Source organism: Astatotilapia calliptera, chromosome 23, assembly GCF_900246225.1.
Source record: "Astatotilapia calliptera chromosome 23, fAstCal1.2, whole genome shotgun sequence".
NCBI lineage: Eukaryota > Metazoa > Chordata > Actinopteri > Cichliformes > Cichlidae > Astatotilapia > Astatotilapia calliptera.
The window spans coordinates 2,737,992-2,759,102 of NC_039323.1; the positions used below are offsets into that span (position 1 = coordinate 2,737,992).

The 21,111-nt window shown below is 40.6% G+C and overlaps 1 protein-coding gene across 5 annotated transcripts in view; it reads left to right on the top strand.

The window, feature by feature from the left end:
- The first annotated feature begins 377 nt into the window (after window positions 1-377).
- rxrgb (retinoid X receptor, gamma b) overlaps window positions 378-21,111 on the top strand; it is a 30,816-nt gene continuing 10,082 nt past the window's right edge. Inside the window, exon 1 of one of the 5 annotated variants that reach the window (XM_026158468.1) lies at window positions 378-427. In XM_026158468.1, coding sequence (XP_026014253.1) covers window positions 412-427 — 16 coding nt within the window. In that variant the 5' untranslated portion in view covers window positions 378-411. Of the gene's footprint in view, window positions 428-6,612; window positions 6,912-11,158; window positions 11,468-11,492; window positions 12,679-19,465; window positions 19,729-21,111 lie in introns of those variants that run through there. The other 4 variants (XM_026158467.1, XM_026158470.1, XM_026158466.1 and 1 more) reach the window with 4 other exon arrangements.

The window sequence follows — 21,111 nt, forward strand, 5'->3', positions numbered from 1 at the left end:
TATTGTAATAATTTATTTTATTGCTCTCTGATTCTCAAAACAGAAAAAAAGTAACAGATACACAGAACAGAAGACTGAGTTATAGCTATCTAAATGACAGTAAGCAAAATAAGAGATCTTAAAAGAATTACAAGTAAGACATGTATATATATAAATACACACACACATATATAGGAAGAAAAAATGAACAAAAACAACAACAAACAATGCGAGAGCGACAGTGACATTAAACAAAGACACTAAAAGTATTACAAATTGCAACCGTTTTAATGCTGCTGGAAAATTTACATCGCAGCTTGTGGTTCCTAACTGCGCCACTAGGCAGCAGGATCGTACTGCAGGCTCCACGGTACGGCGTGAAATGTTTAGTGTTCAAACGCTGATTTCTGTCGACACGGAGGAGCTGAGATCATGAGGCAGAAGTTGAGTAAGTCACTTATGTTAAGTTCTAAAGCAAACTAGTAATTTTAAAGACTACACCTGCATTTCTGCAGTTTTAAAAAAACCGAAAAAATCCTGTATTGGCCGAATATGGTTAAATAAAGGTAATGTTTTGGCAAGGGGTCATAAGGGGTCATTTAAGAGACAAAAATATCTTGTTCATCAAAGTGTATATACAAAACGCAGTCTGCTTTGTGGTAGACACCAGTGTATTCTTCTCAGTAATTCGTCTTAGTTTAAAGTTCTTTACTTTAAGTTGACATCCACCGCCAGCTTTCTCGCTTTCCCCCCTCTTTTTTTGACAGAGAGGCAAGGCATTGGAACCTTTTGCCTCATGCACATGATGATGTTTCACCATGAGTCATTAAGGCCACATGCACATGGTAGTCACATGAGAGTTGTCAGAAACACAAAAAATAAGGTGAAAAGTGATATCTAATCAGACCAGATTTTCACTGATACTTCCCATATGTTGGGTCTTATTGAAGCCAGAGTCAGTTTTGTGGGAGAGAAATTTTAAAAAACAAACAAACACATAAAGGTATTTTTTTTGAAGACAGATTCCTCAGTTTAGACTGGTCATTTTACCCCAGCTAGCTACTGATAGGGCAGCGTTCTTAAGACAACCAAACTTGGCTGTAATAATGGTCAGAGGAGGTGTGAATTGCATGGACAGAATCTATCCACTCTGTCCAATTCCTGGGGTTCTGTGCTGCTGTGCAGGTCCATTCTGATGTGAACTGTACTTGAGTGTCAGAGATTTCATCTTGGTGTGAAGCTTTTTTTTAAAACACACATACACACCTTGACAGCTACACAACTCTTCACACAGATTATATCTGCTACAATAATAGCTGGACACGCATAGACTCTGCTAGATGTTAGAGTGCATTTTCAGTCCTATTTCTAGTTTTGTAAGTAAAACTTTATTTTTAGAGGTGGACGTAAATCAGATCATATAAAATCATTCCAATTTTACAAGGAAAAAAAGCATGTTAAGACATTAAAAATGTGCTCTGCAAATATGGACAAGTTAAGGGTCATCAGTTCTGTAGCTAAACTCTAAGCAGTCCTGCATCAGAGATTTATGTATCGTTGAATAACGCGGGTAATTAATCAGCTCTTAAGAGTTATGTTTATAATTTGTGATTTTAAAATAACGCAGTCACTTTAAGTGACATTGTGTGCTAAAAATCAGCGGCAGGTGTACACTGGACTTAATCCTTCATGGGCATTTCAGGTCGTAGTGAGATTAACCTGAGGTGGTCTGGTTGATTCCCTGCTGGATTGGTTTGAAGCTTCTCTCAACAAGAAATAGCCACTGGTTTTAACCTAATACTTCAAGGTGGAGACTTACATTGAGGTCATCTACGTCTAAAAGTATATTGTGTTTACTTAGCAGGATATAGTTCTCTATGGTTCCAGTCTAGGGTTTTACTATTAACAGAACTCAAAATGCTAACTTTGTGGTGTCTTGATTATGGTAACAATGCAAGCATGTCTGTTTGGAGTCTGTGGACAGTTTGGGACTTATAATATTGATCGTGAGAAAAGCCCCTGAGAGCCAGACACAAAGAGCAGATTAACAGGTTAACCTGATATGTTGGCTGAATGGTTTAACAGAACATTTGTGTAAAATGGATTAGAGGCTTTGGTCATATTGCTGCTGCTGTTGGTGTGCAAGCTGCTACAACACATCTCCTCCCTTTGTCTGAAATGCACCATTCATGCTGATGCTCTGCTAATTTTTTTTAAAGTTTGAAACAGACTTAATACATTTTTTTTTAAATATTCGTAGTAATTTTAAATGAACACCAGAGTAGAAATGATGATAATTAAGGGTGCCCTGTGTAATTTTGGGACAGGTAAAGCAGTTACATATATTTTATACAAATATGAACAGCTGATATAAACAGTGTATGTTGCCACTATAAATAACACACAGCAGAATAGGAACACTATGTTATTTGAATATTATGCCCACTTTAACACACTCACAACAAGCTTTTTTTGTTGTTAATTCTTCACAAAATCCCTTAGAATAAAACAATAACCCGTTATGAAACCAGTCTTTGTTACTTTACTATTAGCAGCCTGTGAAACACATACTTTGTTTCCATCTCTTGAGTTGAATTCATTAAAAAAAAGCTAAAGACTGCACAACTTGACAGACATAAAATAGTACTTTTGCTCTATAAAAATAATTCCCACTGGCTATTAGAATTGCACAACGGATTGTTATTGCAGCATGGTGTGCAATGTTTCCTTAAATCTGAGGAAAATGGACAAAGGAACAGTGGACCAAAAAAAAAAAATCAGTACCAGAGAGATGCTAGCCATTCAGCTCATCCATGTACTGTTCACTGAAGGGTCACCATAAATGGTCTCAGTGGAGAAGTGGCTGTCATAAAGCCATTCTTAAGGAAGGGAAATAGGTAGAAAAGGCTGATGTATGCCAAAAAATTATTGAAGCAATGTAAGATGACAAAAGTGAAACAAAAAACTGGAGAACCTTTCCTGAAGACTACTTAAAGAAATTACAAGAAAGCTTGCCTATGAGAGTTCAGGCCATGTGGATTATAAAGGTGGTCATACCACATATTGACTTTCAGGCCTTTTAGAATTGCATAAACTCTGGTTTTGCCTTATATACTTTATTTCAATTTATATTGAAACATATTTCAATAAATCATTGTAAGTGCTTCTAATTTCCCTAGCAACATAAAGGAAAACGAGGGTTAGCTTAGGATGTTTCACTGTACTGTAGATCAGTAAGTAGAAAAAAAGCCATTTTTTTAAGCAGAAAAGGTTTTCAGTCTGTGTTCTTGTCTCTCAGTTCATTTTCTTTTTTTTAAATGCAAGATAAGTTTCCTCTCGTACTGCTTCCTCAAAACACTTTTGAAAACAGGGTTAAATAAACTCCATTTAGACCAATAACGGAAGATGTAGACCAGGGGTGTCAAACTCAAATACACAATGGGCCAAAATTCAAAACTGGAACAATATATTTATTGAAATATATTTATTCCTCCAGATATAAGAATGAATCTTTTCTTATGGACTCAAACACGTTTTGCTGAAAAACTGAATATAGAACAAGCAAAGCTTAATACTAAACAATATATATATATATTAGCTGTATAATACCAGTAGGCCAGCTCTAATAATAATTTGGTATGGCTTCGTGGGCCAAATGTAATTAGGCTGCGGGCCAAATCTGGCCCGCGGGCCAGAGTTTGACACCTATGATGTAGACGGTGCCCATGATTTCTCTAACAGGATTTTGCTCAGATGAGATGAGAAACAAGCAACAGAGCAAGACTCGAGTCAGATGACTTGATGACTGAAAAAGAAGAAAAAGTTGATTACAGCACGTTACTATACTCAATTTATTGGTTGTTTACAGTAATTTGTTACAGTTAATGCTTTGGTGGTTACATTCTGATGCTCTTGTTATTTGTCATGCTGGTTAAAGAGGTGAAACAACACACTATTGTTCACATGGATCTAAATGCTGTATAAGTAAATTTACATTTACTCATAAAAGGAGTATCTTGTTAGGAATGTATTGCTGAAACAAATAAACACATAAATAAAACAAAGACCACAGTGAGTGAACAAAGAGCCCCACGCTGGCCATGAGACAATGTAAACTTAATCAAGGAACCAAAAGTAGATGGTGTCATTTATTTGACAGCAGGCTTTAATTAGCATTTACCACAAAACAAATTCCTGTAAATGTGGCAGAGGCCTCATGCTTTAGTGAGTTAACAGCATGTTTCCAGTCAGGCTTTTCATGCCTAAAAGATAATTTTGCTGCCACTGAGTACATCTGTCACTTGATATTGAAATTGTGTCTACATATTTGATTGGGTTTTTGTGCAGTTGTAATTATGCACTGGTGTTTTATGAAAAGACACCCATACTTTCCTCCTCTGTGGCCATGAGGAGAAGAACTTTACTTAGCAGTGAAAAGGAGCGAGAAAGTTGGGCTACAAGCCTCTTCTAAGCAAAGAGAAAACCCCTTTTGCGAAAGGGACTTTGAGCTACATTTCATCTTTTGTCTGCCAGATTGATGAGCTATGAGATGGATGATGTTCTGTAGTGCTCTGTGGCATTGTCTTATCCCAACCCGCACAAAGAGGGAGAACACTTATCATCGCAGGCTTATGTAGGCTATTGAGCAGGGGGCAGGGGTTGTCAGAATGGTGAAGAGGGGTCCAGGAGGGTGGGGGTGGTGGAAGTCCCTCGGATAAAGCGTGATGGAGATGGGCTCATGGCTGCGGAGGCAGATGGAGAGAGTCATCTCCCATGACGACGCAGCTAGAACTTCCATCCCGAAGCCAGAGAAGGACACATGCAGAAAGGAACAGGGAAAATACAGGAAGCGGGCCAAAAGAATGGTGAAAGACTGAAAAAAATGAACGCACCTATAAGCTGGTGCTGTTTACATGAATGCATGCGAAGGGGTGATTAAAGGTGACTTAAACAGACGGTTTGGTTAAGGTTTCGGTTGGCCTCTTAGCTGCACTGTGACTTGTTAGCAGGTAGCCCAGCTTTGTCGAGCTTGGTTTAGGATTAGGCTTTAGGACAGTTTGGTGGGAATGGGGCTGTGAATACAAAGGGATTAGTGCAAAGGGTTGCTTCACTGAGTGGGCTTGAATGGGTGTGTGTGTGTGTGTGTGTGTGTGAGCAGGATGGGTGGGTGGGGAATGAGATCTGAAGTTGATGGATGGATTAGATGATCCCCAAAATAAAACATTAGGCAATTAAATGAATAAATAAATAAAATATGATAGATTAAAAAAAGGTTTTAAACTATACATGTGGATTTGAGCAGATTTTTATAATGTGAATTTATTTTTTAATAAAGCATAAAAACCAGTAGGAACATATGTTTTTAGAATTTCAAAATTTTCATTAAAGAAAAAAAATACACATATAAACACACAGACTCTTATATCTATCTATCTATCTATCTATCTATCTATCTATCTATCTATCTATCTATCTATCTATCTATCTATCTATCTATAAATATATATATATGTATATATATGTGTGTGTGTGTATATGTAATTCCCACGTCCCCCCTTTTTGAGCCAGAGTGCAAAAAAAGCCCTACCAAAATCATTTCAATGCCTTGAACCATGTGCCACCATTAGGAACACACAAAGAGAGAGCTGACAAATGACCATTTTAATGCCTCTGTTTGACTTTAATGAATTTATATGTTATCTGGCCCTAATGGAAGGCTGCGCTGAGGGGCTGGCGCAAGGCCATAACAAATGAAAAGCTCTGATTAGTGTAGAATGAGCTGAGAAAAAAATCCCATTCATCTTGGTTAGCATCCTCCTGTGCTCTTTTATGGGTCGCTGTTACAAGGACGGGAGTGCCGGGGTGCCTGTCCTATTAGCGGGGCAGCCCAAAGGCCCGCTGAGTGGTCAGCGGCCGGGCGTTGACGGAGCGTCTGCCCGCTCTGCAGTTCAAGACTGTGAATGCCTCAGTGCGGCTTGACTCCTAAATAACCTTCTGAGGTACCGGGAGCTTCACCCCTACATGACCCCGCACTGTGAACAGGGGTGTGTGTGGGGGGGCTCCGGGGGGGTACCCAGACCAGGACTCACACTAAACAATTAGGTAAACACTGGAGAGATCCCTTCACAGGAAGACGGCAGGAGATTAAAAAGAGTGTTTTGCATTTGGAATTGTTATAGGCTGTAGTCACAGATTTAATAGGCTTTAAGCAAAGCCAAATGAGATATTTAATTGGAGTTAATAACCTACCAAATACAGATTAAACCGGATAATTTAGGAGCTGGAAGCAGGTGTTTGTTTTTGGAGTTGTGTGTAGGCTGCAAATAATAAAGCTAATTTTTTTTTAAATCGCGTGATTTTATGAGAAGAAGTTAAAGAATCTGTGTCAGATAAGTACAGACCTACAGACTCTAAAGTCAGTGGAGCAATTATTTTAAAATATAAGGATAACGTTACCTATTGTATTTAAACTGGTTGTCATGCCCAAACATATCGCCTGTCATCAATAAAATCCAGCTTGCATTCCCTTCCTAGACCGACTAGATTTATTTTCATTGGCCTATTAAAGATTGATCTGATTACGCTGCCTATAAATAGGAAGAAGACAACGTGTAGACTGTAAAACACCTTATTTCTTTCTTTCTGTCGCCAAAGTAACATTTTACTATGAAAATATTGCAACACAGTGTCGCTGCAGGAGAGATGTTTCGTCATGATCGTGTTGGAGCTTGATATCGACCACTGTTGTCATTGGGAGAAGCCCTGTTTTTGCCGCCCCCTCCCTCGCTGGGCCCCTGTGTAGAGCCGCCTTGCAGAGAGAGTTCAGTCGGGCTGGGAGAGGAATGTGCTGGGATGCGGAGCAGCACCGACTGTAGGAAATCGACGCAACAACTCGCGCAGTATGGACAGCAATGATCCATATCTACACCTCAGTGAGTACTCTTGCGTATTTTAGCCCGGGTCCGATCTTGCTGCGGTGCTCCCCGCGAAGCCGCTGCATTTTGTTGTGACTTCAGCGGCGAGCGCATTTGTTTTATGGCGTCTTCTCTCTCCAGTCAGCAAGCGGTGCGCGAAAGTGTTCTCGGACTTTAACCACCAACTGCTGTGTGTGGATCCTGTTGTTACGCTTGCTCTTAAATAATCGCGTTAGAACAGCGCGAATTGAAACGAAAGATGCGGTCACTGCAAAAGTCAGGTGATCATGGCTGTGCCGGTCGGGCAAGGTCAGAGGTTGGCACTTTAATTGCGCTTATGTAATTTATGGTGCTTGTCGCGCGTCTCTTGCTAAACAGTTTGAGACAGAAACACAATTTATTGGTCTGGGTAGGTCGTCAGATCCAGAGAGGGGAAAAGCGTTCAACTGCGCAGAGGAATGGCGGATTTCCACTGATAAACAAACTTATAGGCTCCCTCTTTGTGGTAGAAAGGAGTGCAGCGTGCTAGACGCGCCCTGGTCACCGCCGTGGCCATATTCAGCTGAATGACAGCGTGATGTGATTTTGCTCAGTAAAGCTGAAGTCTGATCTGACTCTGTGACTTTGCCCTTGAACCAGTGGATTGGATTTGTTCTGTTATCCTTCTTGTGGCCGCTTAAAATCATCTGAGACAAGGAAATAGGACGTCTTGGAGCAACACGTGGGACACACTACTTACAGAAATACCCTGTGCCATTTAAGTGTTTAGTTGAAACCAAATGTGGTCTAATAGGCTTGCGCATATAGTCTCATTAAGTCACACACACTTATCCTTAAAATCTAATAGCAGGCTAACTCTTTGAAGGCAAAACTGTACCGCCTGTTTATGCTATCACAGATATCTTTGCACCATTTGGAGGGGCTGAGTATTGTTTCCATAATGAATGTGGCTCCCAGGGGAATGACATGACATCTGGATAGGAGAGTGTGTTGAGAGAAACCCACAGTGTACAGAAGTAATGGAGCAGTCCCTCAGGGCTAAACTCTTTCTTCTTTCTCTTTAAAGATCTGTTATGATTGGGCAGTAATGGCATCCTAAGATTTAGATATTAATAGATATTAGCCAATCGTGTTTCTGCATTGAAGTTCCACAGTGCGATTTAAACACTGTTCTTTTCCAAAATTGCATTGGTCTTTGTTTAAACAGAGAGTCTGTTCTCCACAGTAATGCTGCTGTAGCATTACTCACTACCCGCAAAGGCTAGAGGTCTGTCTTAAACGCGAAATAGTCATAATTTTTGGTATGAAAAAATGTATTATGAATAAATCTTAAAGTAGTTCTCATAAACCAGGATTAGCTGAATCCTCCTCTTCTGGTGCATTTGCTTTTGAATGTTGGTAGTAAAGCCACAGAGCTAAATGAAAACCACAACCACTGAAAGTCATTCCAAATCTTGTTTTGTCTATGTGTTGGCTCACAGCTATGATTTAGGATGCACCAAAGCACGTACGAAAACAGGGCCATAAACAGTACTTGTATTCTGACTTGAAAATGGTCACCCTTTGTAATCTGTCAGGAGCGTGAAGCTGAGGCGAAGCAGTGTGGAGTCAAAAAAAACAGTCTGGTGATTATGTGCAGATTGCTTCATGATCCACCTCTTCCTCCTCTTGGCTTTTCCCAGACTTGTTATGTTTCAGCAGGTTTGATGCAGGCCTGCTCGGAGCTTAAAGTAGAATCAGCATTTTTTTTCTCTCTCAGCACTTCAGCATTTTTTTTTATTTTCCATCAGTGGAAGTGATTCTAGACAAGCTGATGAGCGCGTATTTTGGGAAATTTGACGGTGAGAACTTATTTGGCTCACACAACAGGGAGGTCATGACAGAAAGAAGAACTGGATTGAAACCAGGGTGAGGGGATGGATGGGGGTGAGGGGGGTGGTTTGAAAACTCATCACTTCCTAGGGATCAACAGTTGACCTCCCAGTGCACGCACAGACAGAAGCAGGAGGACACCCACACACATTCACACACCCATGCCTATTCTTCACAGCTGCGCAGTAGCTTGTATGAGTAACTCCTTTACAACAGACTGTGACCGTGATGGCACGTGACTTAAAGAATGTGAGTTTTACCTTTTGACTGTCAAGTCCCTGCAGTAATAAAACCTCCTCCCCTCCCACTGCTGCAGAATTAAATACATCACACAGGTAGAGAAGGTGTGGCTCTTTGCAGGTATTTGCTCAAGGATCCCAGCTTGAGACATGAAGTACCCCTGTGTTCACACATTCATTAGCACACAATACCTACAAAAGGTTTATTTTCAGGCACTTTTTAAGTGAGCGTGTGCGTATTTGTGTTTCCGCGTAAAATAGTCAGCTTGCCTTGATTGTGTGTTTGAGTGGGTGCCAATTGTGAGAGCAGGATGAGGGAAAAGAGGGGGCAAAAAGAGGCCATTCTCTGGGCTAATTGCCAGTAATTAGTCATTAGTGAAGAAGGTCAAATCCTTGATTTAATTCCAGCTTTAATCAAGCAGAGAACCTTCAAAGGCTCATGTGCTAAAGCAATGTTTAGTTATGAGATGCATTGAGCTATTTCTGATTTCAACAACCTATCTAATTTGAGTTTTTAATTTGTTCACTGCTTGGAAGGCATCTTAACATCTGGCTCCTTTTTCCATCTGATATTCAATAAATTGTCATTTCCTGCAACAGCACCTCTCAGTGTGTGCAAGCTTTAAGTTGCACCTGCGCACACAGAACTAAAGCTGTTGATGCATCTGCAATATTATTCCTAGAGGGAACATTACTTGATTACTTAATTGATAGAAAACTGTTTGCCAGCAGTGCTACTATTAGTTTGAGAAATGCAGAGTGGTTCACTCTTACTGCTCTGCTAAAAAGGCTGGAGTGCAGTGAATAATAGTAATAAATATATGGAATCAAATAAGAATTAGAAAATAGTCACACAGGAAAATATTTGAGGATTCAGTAGTGAAAATGCAGTAATCTGCTTGTGGATTTGTGCAGTTTTTTTTTTCAATTTAATTTAAAAAATGCTAAATGTGTGTTAAAATCTTCCACTGGAAATAGGCCAAACATTCCCTAGTTTACTACGTGCATGATGTGAATTATTTCTTTGTTTTGTCTTTCTTTGTCATTCATAATTGCAGTTAAGTATTTACTGGTATTTGCACAAAACAGGCATATAGAAGCCATAACCTTGAGTTCTAGGCACATTTTTAGACAGAGTTGTAAACTGACTCTGTAGGCAAAGGTGCTGGAAGTTTCTTAGCTTTACATTTGTAGCCCCAAGTTCTTCTCACCAATCACGTTCAGGCAACTTTGTTTGCATTTCAATAACTTTTAAACATTTTCTTCAGTTGTGTGCATACAATCACCTGTGAAATGAACAGGAAGGTTTGACCCGGATTTCCAGTATCCGCTGTTTGGATATCCTCGCCACACAGGAAGCTGCGAAAATTGGCCGTTGGCTTTGCAGGCCAAGTCGGCAGACTAGCTGATGTGTTCCCATGTTGACAGAATAATGTATGTGGAGTCAGTTCCAAAACAAGCACAGGCTTTGAAAGTTTAAGCACTGTGGAACTCATTTATACTATTATAGGAGTGTGATTAATGAGCCCAAGTTCATAACTCAATAGATGCTAGTTTGACTGAGCAGCCAAAATATTTCTCATGGTGCTTTTTTTGTCCTGTGGGTGCACAAATAGCAGCAACAGGTAGCAGCTAAGAACATTAGATCTCATTAAACCTCTCCATGAAGAACATGCTGGAAACCTCGCTTGGTTATTTTTAATGCTTTGAGAGTGCCATTTTAGTGTGCTGCTCCTGTCTCACTTCTACAGAGCATCAACATGTAGCAGAAGCACACATTAATGTAGCATAATTTCCCTTCTCTTTTCTGCTTTTCCACTGTATTTTCCTATAAATGTCTACACAGCTGAATATGCCACATGATTATGTCCTCAGTGCTGTCAGAAATCACTACCGGCAGGGAGAGCAGGCCATAAGGAAACCTTTCTCCTGAGGGGACAGTACGCTGATTACATTATTAGAAGTTTAGATTTAAGAATGTAGCCTAAATTTAGGGCTGCCAATTATCTTCTTCCCGCGCCTTAACAAACCATAATACATCTGTGATTACTAATTATGGCTCTCGGGGTTAATTTCATGTATTTTATGTGGGCCATGACACACTAATATAACACAGCGTGCTTTTCAGAAGGATTGCATTATTTTAATTTCTCCCTCTGGGATTTCTTAAAGAGACGCTAGCGTTTCTCCTCTTCCGTCATGTTCTCCTCTTATGTGTCGGGCCGCTGAGTCACGGGAGGAGGACAAAGCCAAACGAGTGTCACTGAGAGTATATGGTTACTAGTGGTTCTCCTTTAAACACTGTGTAGTCGATCCAATCACTTGCTGGGTAGTCTGCGCAAGAAGGCTCTGAGTTGTGTAAGGCAAATGGATGGACACAAGAAATGGGAAGTTTCTGGTGCCATATCTCAGTTTGAATATCTGAAGAAGGATAAATTAGAAGGAACACTTTAACATTTACGGGTTGGTCTATTTTGTGGTGATAATAACATGTTGCCTTGCCTCTGTCATCACTAAACAAGTAGAACATCTACTTCTTGCATGCATATTTTTAAGTCTAAAAATTATTACCTGATTTAAAAGCCTGCTACAGTAGACGCAGTCTTCCACCAAGGGTTACTTTTGCAGATCAAATCCATCTCTGCATGGTTTATTTAGCTTCCCTCAGGATTTCTCATGTATTGTTCCTCGCTGCCTTTAAGTTATATTTTTGGCCTGTGTGTGCATCTGGATTTTCACTTTGCCCTGTGTTTTCCTGGCTATCCTAGAACACCTAAAAAAGACAATTCCTGACTTCCTGGAATGCTATCACACTTGTTAAACACACGAACATATTCACAGAGGCGACTCAACTGAACATGCTGCTAACAATACCTTTAAGCTTGTATGCTGGCACAGTTATTTCACAGCGTGATATGGTGTTAAGTTATTTTTGGCAAGACAAAATAGAACTTCAACCTCTGACCACTTCTTGTCACCCACTCAACACACGTCATTTATAAAACCTGCAAAACAGAAAGAGAATTTGTGATGTTTAAAAAAACAAGGAGAACGTAGTGAAGAAATGTTACTGACATATAATAACCTTTGGACTGTATTAGTGTCTTCATACTGTCTTCCCTTGCTCTTTAGCCCTGAACCCTTTTTAGAGGAAGTAATTGGAAACGTCTGGTTGTACTGTACTTTTAGACAACCCCTTCCACCATGACCTTCCCCAACCGCGCCCCCCTCTGGCCAGACCTCCTGGTTGTACCACTACAACAGGTGTTTCTGTATAGATAGAGGGGGAGATAAAGAGAGAGGAGAAACATGAGTTGAGTGGGCGGTAGAGGAGCTGATTTGTGCTGCAGTCGGGCAGCAAACAGTTCCTGTGGGATTGATCTCTGGGGAAGGATAATCTGGGTAATCCTATAACCGGCGCTGTTGGACTCCGCCTCTTTTGCTCTTCACGGAGGCCCCCCCATCCCTCCCTCTACACGCCGACCCTTCCGTCCCGTTCTTCTCTGAAAAGTGCTCGATTGAGCATCCACCAAGCCAGCACTTTGAGTCTGACACCTGGTCCTGAGCGACTCGTGTTCTTCCAGCGCTACCATTAGGGCCTGAAGACATGTGGCATCCAGTGGCATCACCTGGAAGTGGGGGCAGCCCTGGAACGGAAATAGGTTATGGTCACTGTGAGTAGCTGGGTTTTGTTTTTAGTGTGTGTGTGTGTGTGTGTGTGTGTGTGTGTGTGTGTGTGTGTGTGTGTGTGTGTGTGTGTGTGGAATCATTCCGATGCAACGCGTCTCTTCTGTGGGTTTCAACAGAAGTGAAGCTTGAGCATGAAAAGCTCGTGGTGCACAGATGCATTTGAGTAATGCCTCTAATCCCTGTGCACTCTTTGATGAAGTTATTTTGAATTTCTTTCTTCCGAGGAGACACCAACAACTCTCATGGCAATTGCATCTGCAGATCGTTAAACCCGTTTTTTTTTTCTTTTATATATATTCTTCTCTCACCCATGTTGTATATATCCCTTGCTAAAAAATAACGAAACATTTAATTATTTTTTTAAACAAGGAACTGCATCTTTAAATCTATTTCCAGGATATTCTCTGCTAACAGATTAGTTCCTGCTTTTATCATCACTGGGTCATTTTAACAAGTTGTGGCAGGTACAAGGTTTTCCAGTTGGAGATCGGGATCTAGAACTAGTGACTCACTTGAATTCTCAGATGAGTTCAGCGGGGTTGTCACTCAGTTTAAAAGGATGCTTCCAGCTCTCTTTGCCTTGTCCTTCACTGTCTCTTTATCTCTCAACACTTGTCCCTTCCTGTTAGCCCTCTTCATCACGCTTTCTTTCTCCATTTGTGTCACACTGCCTGTCACCTTTCCATCAACAGCCTCAGTGATGTGTTTGTTTCCTTTTTTTTTTCTCCTTTCTATCCTTCCTGAAGAGGTGTGGGAAGCATTGGTGTGAGCCATTAAGTGGCTTCTCTGTCTAGAGAATATGTATATCTGCAAATTGTGCATTTTAGAGCACCCTCGTGTTTTTGAGTGTCCTTGAGAAACAAATTCTTCTGAAAATACTAAAGTTGTTCAGTGGATTTTCTTGGCCTGGGTGGAAGTATGGTCTGAGGACAGTAATATAGTCTAATACCGACTTTCAAACCTGGCAGTCCAAGTGTTTTATGTTCATGGTTATGCTTATTATTGGCTCTTTCTGTTCTGATCATTCATTAAAAGCACCGCAGGACATTCGACAAAGCTGTGATTAAATCCATATTATGCTGAGCTTCAGCTATGTTGATGAAATACAGTGTTGCCTATTTAGTATCAGGAGCAATTCAATAAAACTTAAACAAACAACAGGACTATAGCTTAATAAATGCTGGCAGTTTTGCATGTTTTTCAACAGTCCAGTACAAATTGATAGATGTGGCATTAAACCGGAGCCACCATATGGTTTCATAATGATTTTCCTTGTCTGAAACAGCGATTAGTTTATAGGAACTTTTAAAGCAACCAAGCACTGGGTTTAAATAAATTTGATCCCATGTTAACTTTAAAGATATTTCTGTTGTTTGATTTTCACATTTTAGTTGCTTTGGCAATGTGGAGTAAATCATAGCTAAGAATAATTTTTAGAAGATTAAAGGAAAATCGTCAAATGCCTCTTGTAGTTAAAGGGGTACAGTGTAGTTATTCTGAGGGAGCGAATCCTTCTTTTTGAAAACTTTGTTTTGTTGTGCTAAATGTGCTACCTCCTAGCATCATGTCCGAATAACCAGCAGCTTGCCTGACTTTAGCAGTTAACTTAAAGCAAAGCCGTTAGCATGGCTATGGCTTAGAAGCTTAATCCTATCACTACCTCGCTTCTTGTCATTTAGCATTTTTCTTCTCATTTCCCGATTGGTCTTTTTATGTTTCTGTATATGACCACAAGGAACACATTGTTTTTCATGTGATACGGTACCCCAAGACCAGACTGTCTGTGTTCACTCTAGCTGCTAAGCTGGTGTAAGTCCGACTGTCTTTCTAGGATCCAGAAAGCTGGTGTAAGTGTCGTCCTCTTTCTAGGATCTGTCTTCAGTTCACGAGGTCAGGTCGGCCTGGTCGCAGCATGAGATGAATGGGTTTGTGTGTGTTTTGTGTGTCCGTGTGTGCATGTCAACAGCACATGGCTATATCTCCATTGCCCCCTTTAACAGTGAATGACTACTTCTAGGAACTAATTTGAGTTACCTCAGCAGGCGAAGCCAAAAGGGCGGATGCCCGATTTGCATTGGGACTTTCGGCCCAGCTGTTTGTTTGTTTTCCAGGACTGCTTGGTCAGCCTGTTCTGTGTTAGCTCGTGTTGTTTAAGTTCCAAACTTTTATCACTTGCAAAACAGTCTTTATCTTGTCCCTGACTCAGTTATGGGCTCATCGATTCTCTGTGGGCCTGTGTTTAAAAAACCCCCCAAAAAACAAAAGTGGCAGGTCTGTGTTTGATTCAAGAGAACTACAAACGTGGTCCGCCTGTGGGAAAACAATATATGTACTTTCCAAACAATTTGCTTTGCTTGTATGAATGCTTGCTATAGGGAAACTGAAAGAAATGGGGGAAAGAGTTTATTCCTCTTCTGTTCAGAAGTATATTTGATTTCACTGGAGGGTTTCACAGGGCAGAATTTGGGGTCAGAGAGGTTTGCTATCTGAAGCCTTTATGTTGTCACAGCCGTAAGCCTTTATGGACACAACTCCCCCCCCCCCCCCCCCCCCCCCCCCCCACACACACACACACACACACACACACACACACACACACTTTTCTTTATGTTTCCAGCAAGACAGGAATGATACACAGCTGTAACATCTGTTCTGCTTGTAAAATGAGCGGTATTAATTTTGGCTGACAAAGCAGTACGAAAATGGAACAGGTGTCCTTGAAGCAGCTTTGGACAGAGTGCTGCTTATGTAACAGTGGACTGTATCTTTATTTTCTATCACCAGCAACCATTCGTATCTCCTAAAATCACAGCTGTGCAGAAAATAAACAGGGGCTTTTCTCAACTCATGATCTAATGTCCTCGCACAGGCGGGGCGATTAGGAGTGTGTGGTGGTAGTGTTAGTGCAGTCATGAGGGCTGGGAAGAGAAGGAGAGCAGTGCCCTCCCCCAGCCATCCAGCCAGCCATCCGTTGCTACCTTCTTCCTCCCTGGGTCTATTCGGCTCTCAGTCCCCTCCTCCCCGGGCCTCCCACCTTCTTGACAGCTGGCCTGCTGAGCTGCACATACTTACCCGGGGATAAGAGGATTTACTGACACAATTGATCAGATATCAACCTCATTTAGTCAAGAAATGAATGTTAAAAGGGTGGTGATTTTTATGCTGGTGTGTGCAGACAATTTGAGGGGGGGTTTCTCCCCCCCTCTTTTAGTGTGAGCGAGTATGTGCGCATGCAAGGAGTGAGTGTGATGGTTTGCAGCCAGCGCAAATGAGCCGGACTGGCAGCGCGGAGATTTCTTAATTACATGTTCACTGAATCTAATGAGCTCCTCAGGCTGTCCGTCTGATTACTTTAGGATGCATTCTGTTCTATGTCATTTGGTCACGGCACTGTCATCTACAGACTTTAACTCATTTTGCATAAAAACACATATAGAGTAGACGGTTATTGAACGAATCCATGCACATGCTGAGGATTCCTTTTTGTTGGGGTTCATGTGATAGATTTTGAAGTTTATGTTGTCATTTAGGAGTGCTGCTCCTGCTGCTCCCACCCCGTCATCCCCTCACTGTGCACTCCCAGTGCTGGTCTGCTCTCCAGACGGGAGATATTATTAGTTTGGTCTTATTGAATTACTACTCAGTGCAGCGCTCCATCCAGTTACAACCCAGTAATTAACTGCAAGGGATTTAGAGGGTTTGTGGTTTGTGATGTTTTTTTTAAACCTGTTGATCATCAGATCAATGTGATGTATTTGTGGCTTTGGGTATTCCTTCCTTTGGCTTTCAAAGTAAATATGATCATCTGACACAGCAGAGGCAGTTTGATGAGGATGTTTGAATCTTTTGCATGCAAGGGAACAGAATAATGTGATGTTGTTAAGCTCAGTAAAGGTCATATTAAGAATTATTGTTAGTATTCACTGGTCTGGTTAAGTGGTTAGTCTATAAAAATGCCTTGGAGGCAAAAAGTACTAATCCCAATTTTCCAAAGACTACAGCAAAAAGAGTCAATCTTGATGTGTGTGGACATGGTTGGCACAGGTTAGTTTAATATAACACTACCGCGATTGGTTTGTTATTGTTGATAACTGTGCAATCACTCTACATTCAAAGATCTTTCAAACACAATAAGCATATCAAAAGGGAGCTAATATGAAAATAGGCTGATGTGCTGTAAAACTCTATGGGTTACATTTCTTGCTAAAAGTAGCTGTGATTTACACTGGGTCAATTTTTAGGAGCCTTTCATCGCAAAGTCAGATCAAGCTGCATTTTAGCAGGTTATTGTGCGAGTCCTGCATCCGCCCTCAGTGCAGTAATTTCTGGGAACGATCAGTAGAGACCTGCGCTGCTGCAGACAGAAAACTCTTTTGAACTTGGCTCAGGAGTTTGGTAACAAGTGACCTTTGATTTGCGACACTAGTGTTCAAAGGTGCCCTTCACTGCTCTGTTTGCTCTCAGATAGATGCTTGAGTTGCTGAAGCGTTGCATAGGTTTAGACAAGACTGAGAGGGAAAAGTCAAACGACATATTTGTGAATGCTGCAGACTGCTAACGTACATTTTTGTGCCACGAAATGAATGGATGGATTATGGTCAAATATAGTCTGTGCATTTAAGAGTCTTTGTTGTGCAAGTGACTTAGATTGGACTGCCAGTTGAGGCGGGTCATTCAAGGATAGGCTTCTTTGAGCCGCTCGGGGCCCATTTGTGCTTCCTCCACTGAGCATGTTGGCCTTCTTACACACGGACACAAAACTCGCACACGCCCTTCCCAAAGCATGTTCACCTCTCTAGCAATTCCCTTTTAGGCATCCCACCAGCTGACTGTCCGTGTGCTTTTCTTTTCCCCTGTGTAATGCAGCCACGAACACACTCAGGTCTGGGCGAAGATTTGTCGTTAGTGTTGTGTCAAACATGTATGTTGTTTTTCAGAGTTTAAACGGACCCCGTCTCCAGACAAGCAGGAAATCTGAACATTCAGGTCACAAATAGAACTGCACCGATCTACCTACTTTACTTTTCATTTCTCTCCATATTTTCATCCTCATATTATCTTTTACATCTAGTCTTGTTTGTCTTCAGAGCATGTTGCTAAACTATTGGCTGCTGGAGTACCCTGTTGCCATATCTCCCACTCTGTACTAGAATAGAATGGATCTTTATGAACCCCAAAGGGAATTTGTCATGCACATAAAAGAGGGGCCATTGCACGAAATCAGACACAGAACATGTTGTACAGTGGACGTCTATTACATAAGAGTGTTGATTGGATGAAAATGCACTCGGGAAAGTTGGGAACAATGCCACATAGTTGAATTTCAATCTATGTAGTGCATTTTGTAACAGCCTGGAGTGTGAAGTATATTTCTTTTATCCATTCAGCTCTGTGGGAGAGAGAGGAAGGCCCCAATCCATTTCTGCCTGCCAGGGATCACTTGTGGAGGGCTGGAGAAAGTGGGCGAGTAAAGAAGGGGGTGGAGGATATAGTTTCACTGCTAAACAGGAAGTTGCACAACATCTGTTCCTTTGCGTACAGAGAGGGAGTGAATGGCCAGCTGTGTCTTACTGTGTGTCTTTGTGCAGAAAGTGCTGCGTCCAGCCCGACAACATGACATTATTCCCTTTTTCACAATTTCTTCATATTTCAGCGCAATGGTCTTTCATTACTCAGTCACCATTTCCTTTAATGTGGTATAAGTGGGTGCTAAAGGTTAAATATCACAGCAACATTTCAAAACTGTTTCAAAATGTTTGACAAGTTGCTCTGAGTAAAGCCTTAAAACTGAAGTCAAACTTTTTCAGGTCTAAAAGGTCAAAAACAAATTGTGACAGTTTTTCCCCCAGAGTCAGATAAACAAACAGATTAGCAGCATTAGCGTTTAGCAATTTTGACACATTTTTATCAGATCAGATAAGGAAAACCAAGTTTAATTTATATTTGTGTGTTCCATTTCAAGTCACAGTGACCATGTTAGTAAAGGGGCCTGCAGAAAAAGCGATGACAGCAATGAAATTCAAAATAAATAAGATGATGCGAACTTCAAAAGCAGAGATTAGAAATCATAATTACAGACCAAACCATATGTGTCAAGTGTTCCTCTGACTGTGAGGTGTCCACACTTGAAAAAGACCAGACTTTGAATTTCACTCAACTTTATTTAGACCAACTAGTTTGATAGCTGGTAGGTAGCAGCAGGTAAAAAACCTTTCAACACAAAAATAAAGAACATTCCATTAACCATTCAGAGAAATTACATGCATTACACAGAAGACAGATGAAATAACAAAATACACTTCAGTAAAGCCATTTACCATGTGGTTAACTGTGTTAATTTAACTGTGGTTCTTAAATATACAAAATGTGTCTTCTTTGCATTAACACTTTTTTAATAAACAATTGTATTTTAAAGTATACATTTTAGAGTTCAAACATTTTAATAGACTTTAACTAAGGGTTTTCTTTACAAAGAATTATTTTCTTTAAATCAAAACCAAACATTTATTCACTAGTTTTACGATCCACCCAAGGATTTGGGGTAACTATTTTTAATATTAATTAACATAAATATGTGGGAACACTAACTGCACAAACAATTTATTCAAACTTAAACATTCATTTTTGTCAATATAATTAAACTTAAATGCAGCAACTATTTCCCTAAGCGTAAAACATTTGCACAACTGAGCTTCCATAGTCCCAGATACATCTGCAAAAGCAAAATGTGAACTTAAGAACTTACCGATAGCCTGTCTTGTTCAAAGTCTTCCTCACAGTGGAAAAGTGCTTTGTTTGCCGTCCTCTCAGTATGTTGCACCCGGGTCAAATGACTGCTGCATGCATTTAAAGGTTTACTCGGCACGCCCACCCTTGATTGCTCTAATGTGGCTCACCTGGCAGGGCGGCGCACACCAGGCCGTGCTTAGTTGTTGATTGCACCCAAGGTCTAATCAGCGGCCATGGGTAAGCAGCAGCACCGAACAGGTAGAGGGCAGGAGGAGGAAAAGAGGAATAACAGCCACACCTACTAGGTCAGCGCGACAATATGTATAGGATGTTTTCATTCAGTGGGAGCAGGAAAACTCTTGTTTTAGGCTGATATTTTTGGTGAAATCTAAAATGCACTAAATAAATTTAAGTCAGGAAAAAGAACATGCTTTTGAAAGAGTGCTGACAAGTACATACAATTCAGATTTTGTGCAATTATGACATACAGGAGGAGCTGAGATGGCTCTTTAGATTTAAGATTATCACACAGACTAGTCACAGCGAGGTCTAGGTCATAGCTGATCCTTTTTTTTTTTTTTTTTTTTTTGAACTGTTGATTAGTTGTCAGAATCTTTTCTGTGGTAAATCATTCTTAAAATGGTGAAAATGTCCCTTTCCCTTCTTTTAAATCTCGCAAGATTTTTCTAGATGTCTTGTTTTGTCTGGTCAACAGTCCCGCAATCCTTGGACATAATCAGTTTACTGTCACATAAGAAAGGGGGAAGCATCAAATTCTTCACTTTTGAGAAGCTAGAACCTGCAATTTATTGTGTTAAATGAGACTTCACAATAAACCAAGCAAACAAATCGACTCATGGAGCTCTTGCTGCCCAGCTAATCTCCAGCATCTCAAGGGTCATGCTGTAGTCACGCTGTTTTTGACTCATGATTTTAATTGATCACTAGCATTTTCTTGTTATTTACAGTATTTTTAGCAACTCAGATTTGTTTACAACCATGAATCTCTACTAAATGAACTTTCAAGTGATAAAAGACTCCATTCTTATCTGTTGGAAAGTGCACAATCAATAATCATCTTTTAAACTTTCAACTTTTAAGTTAAATAAGTGTATTTTTTGACATTGGAGATCTAGGTTATTAGTAGTTGTGACAAAAAGACATCAAACCCTCCCTTGGGGCTCTCTCCGGGCACCCGGTTCAGCTTTGATTCAGGAAAAAAAAAAGTACTTTGAAGATTATAAGAAACCCAAAACACAGGTGCTGTTCATTGCGTGTCTGTGCAATCATGCCACAACCCAGCTTTATAGACGCACATGGGACACAAGAATGTGACATTTAACTAAGAACAGTGGTGCAAAGCCCAGTATCACGCTGAGTTTGTGTGTGTGTTTGTGTGTGTAAATGGAGGCAGGGGATATACACTGACAAAAAAGCCAAAACTTCTGCAGGCTTATCCAAATATTTATGTGCATATGGTGGTCTGTCACTCTTCATCAGTAGCATTTTACTCAAGAAAGCCCAGTTTTGTTCGCGTCGTTGAGTCATCACCATTAGCCCAGAGGGGTACTGCTTATTGCATCTGTCTGTATTATGATAGCCTTTGGCATTTGTGTAAAGATGTGTCTTGGTCTCTTGCTTGTACACACCATATGTATATGATGGTATTTGCTGAATTTGTATTACTC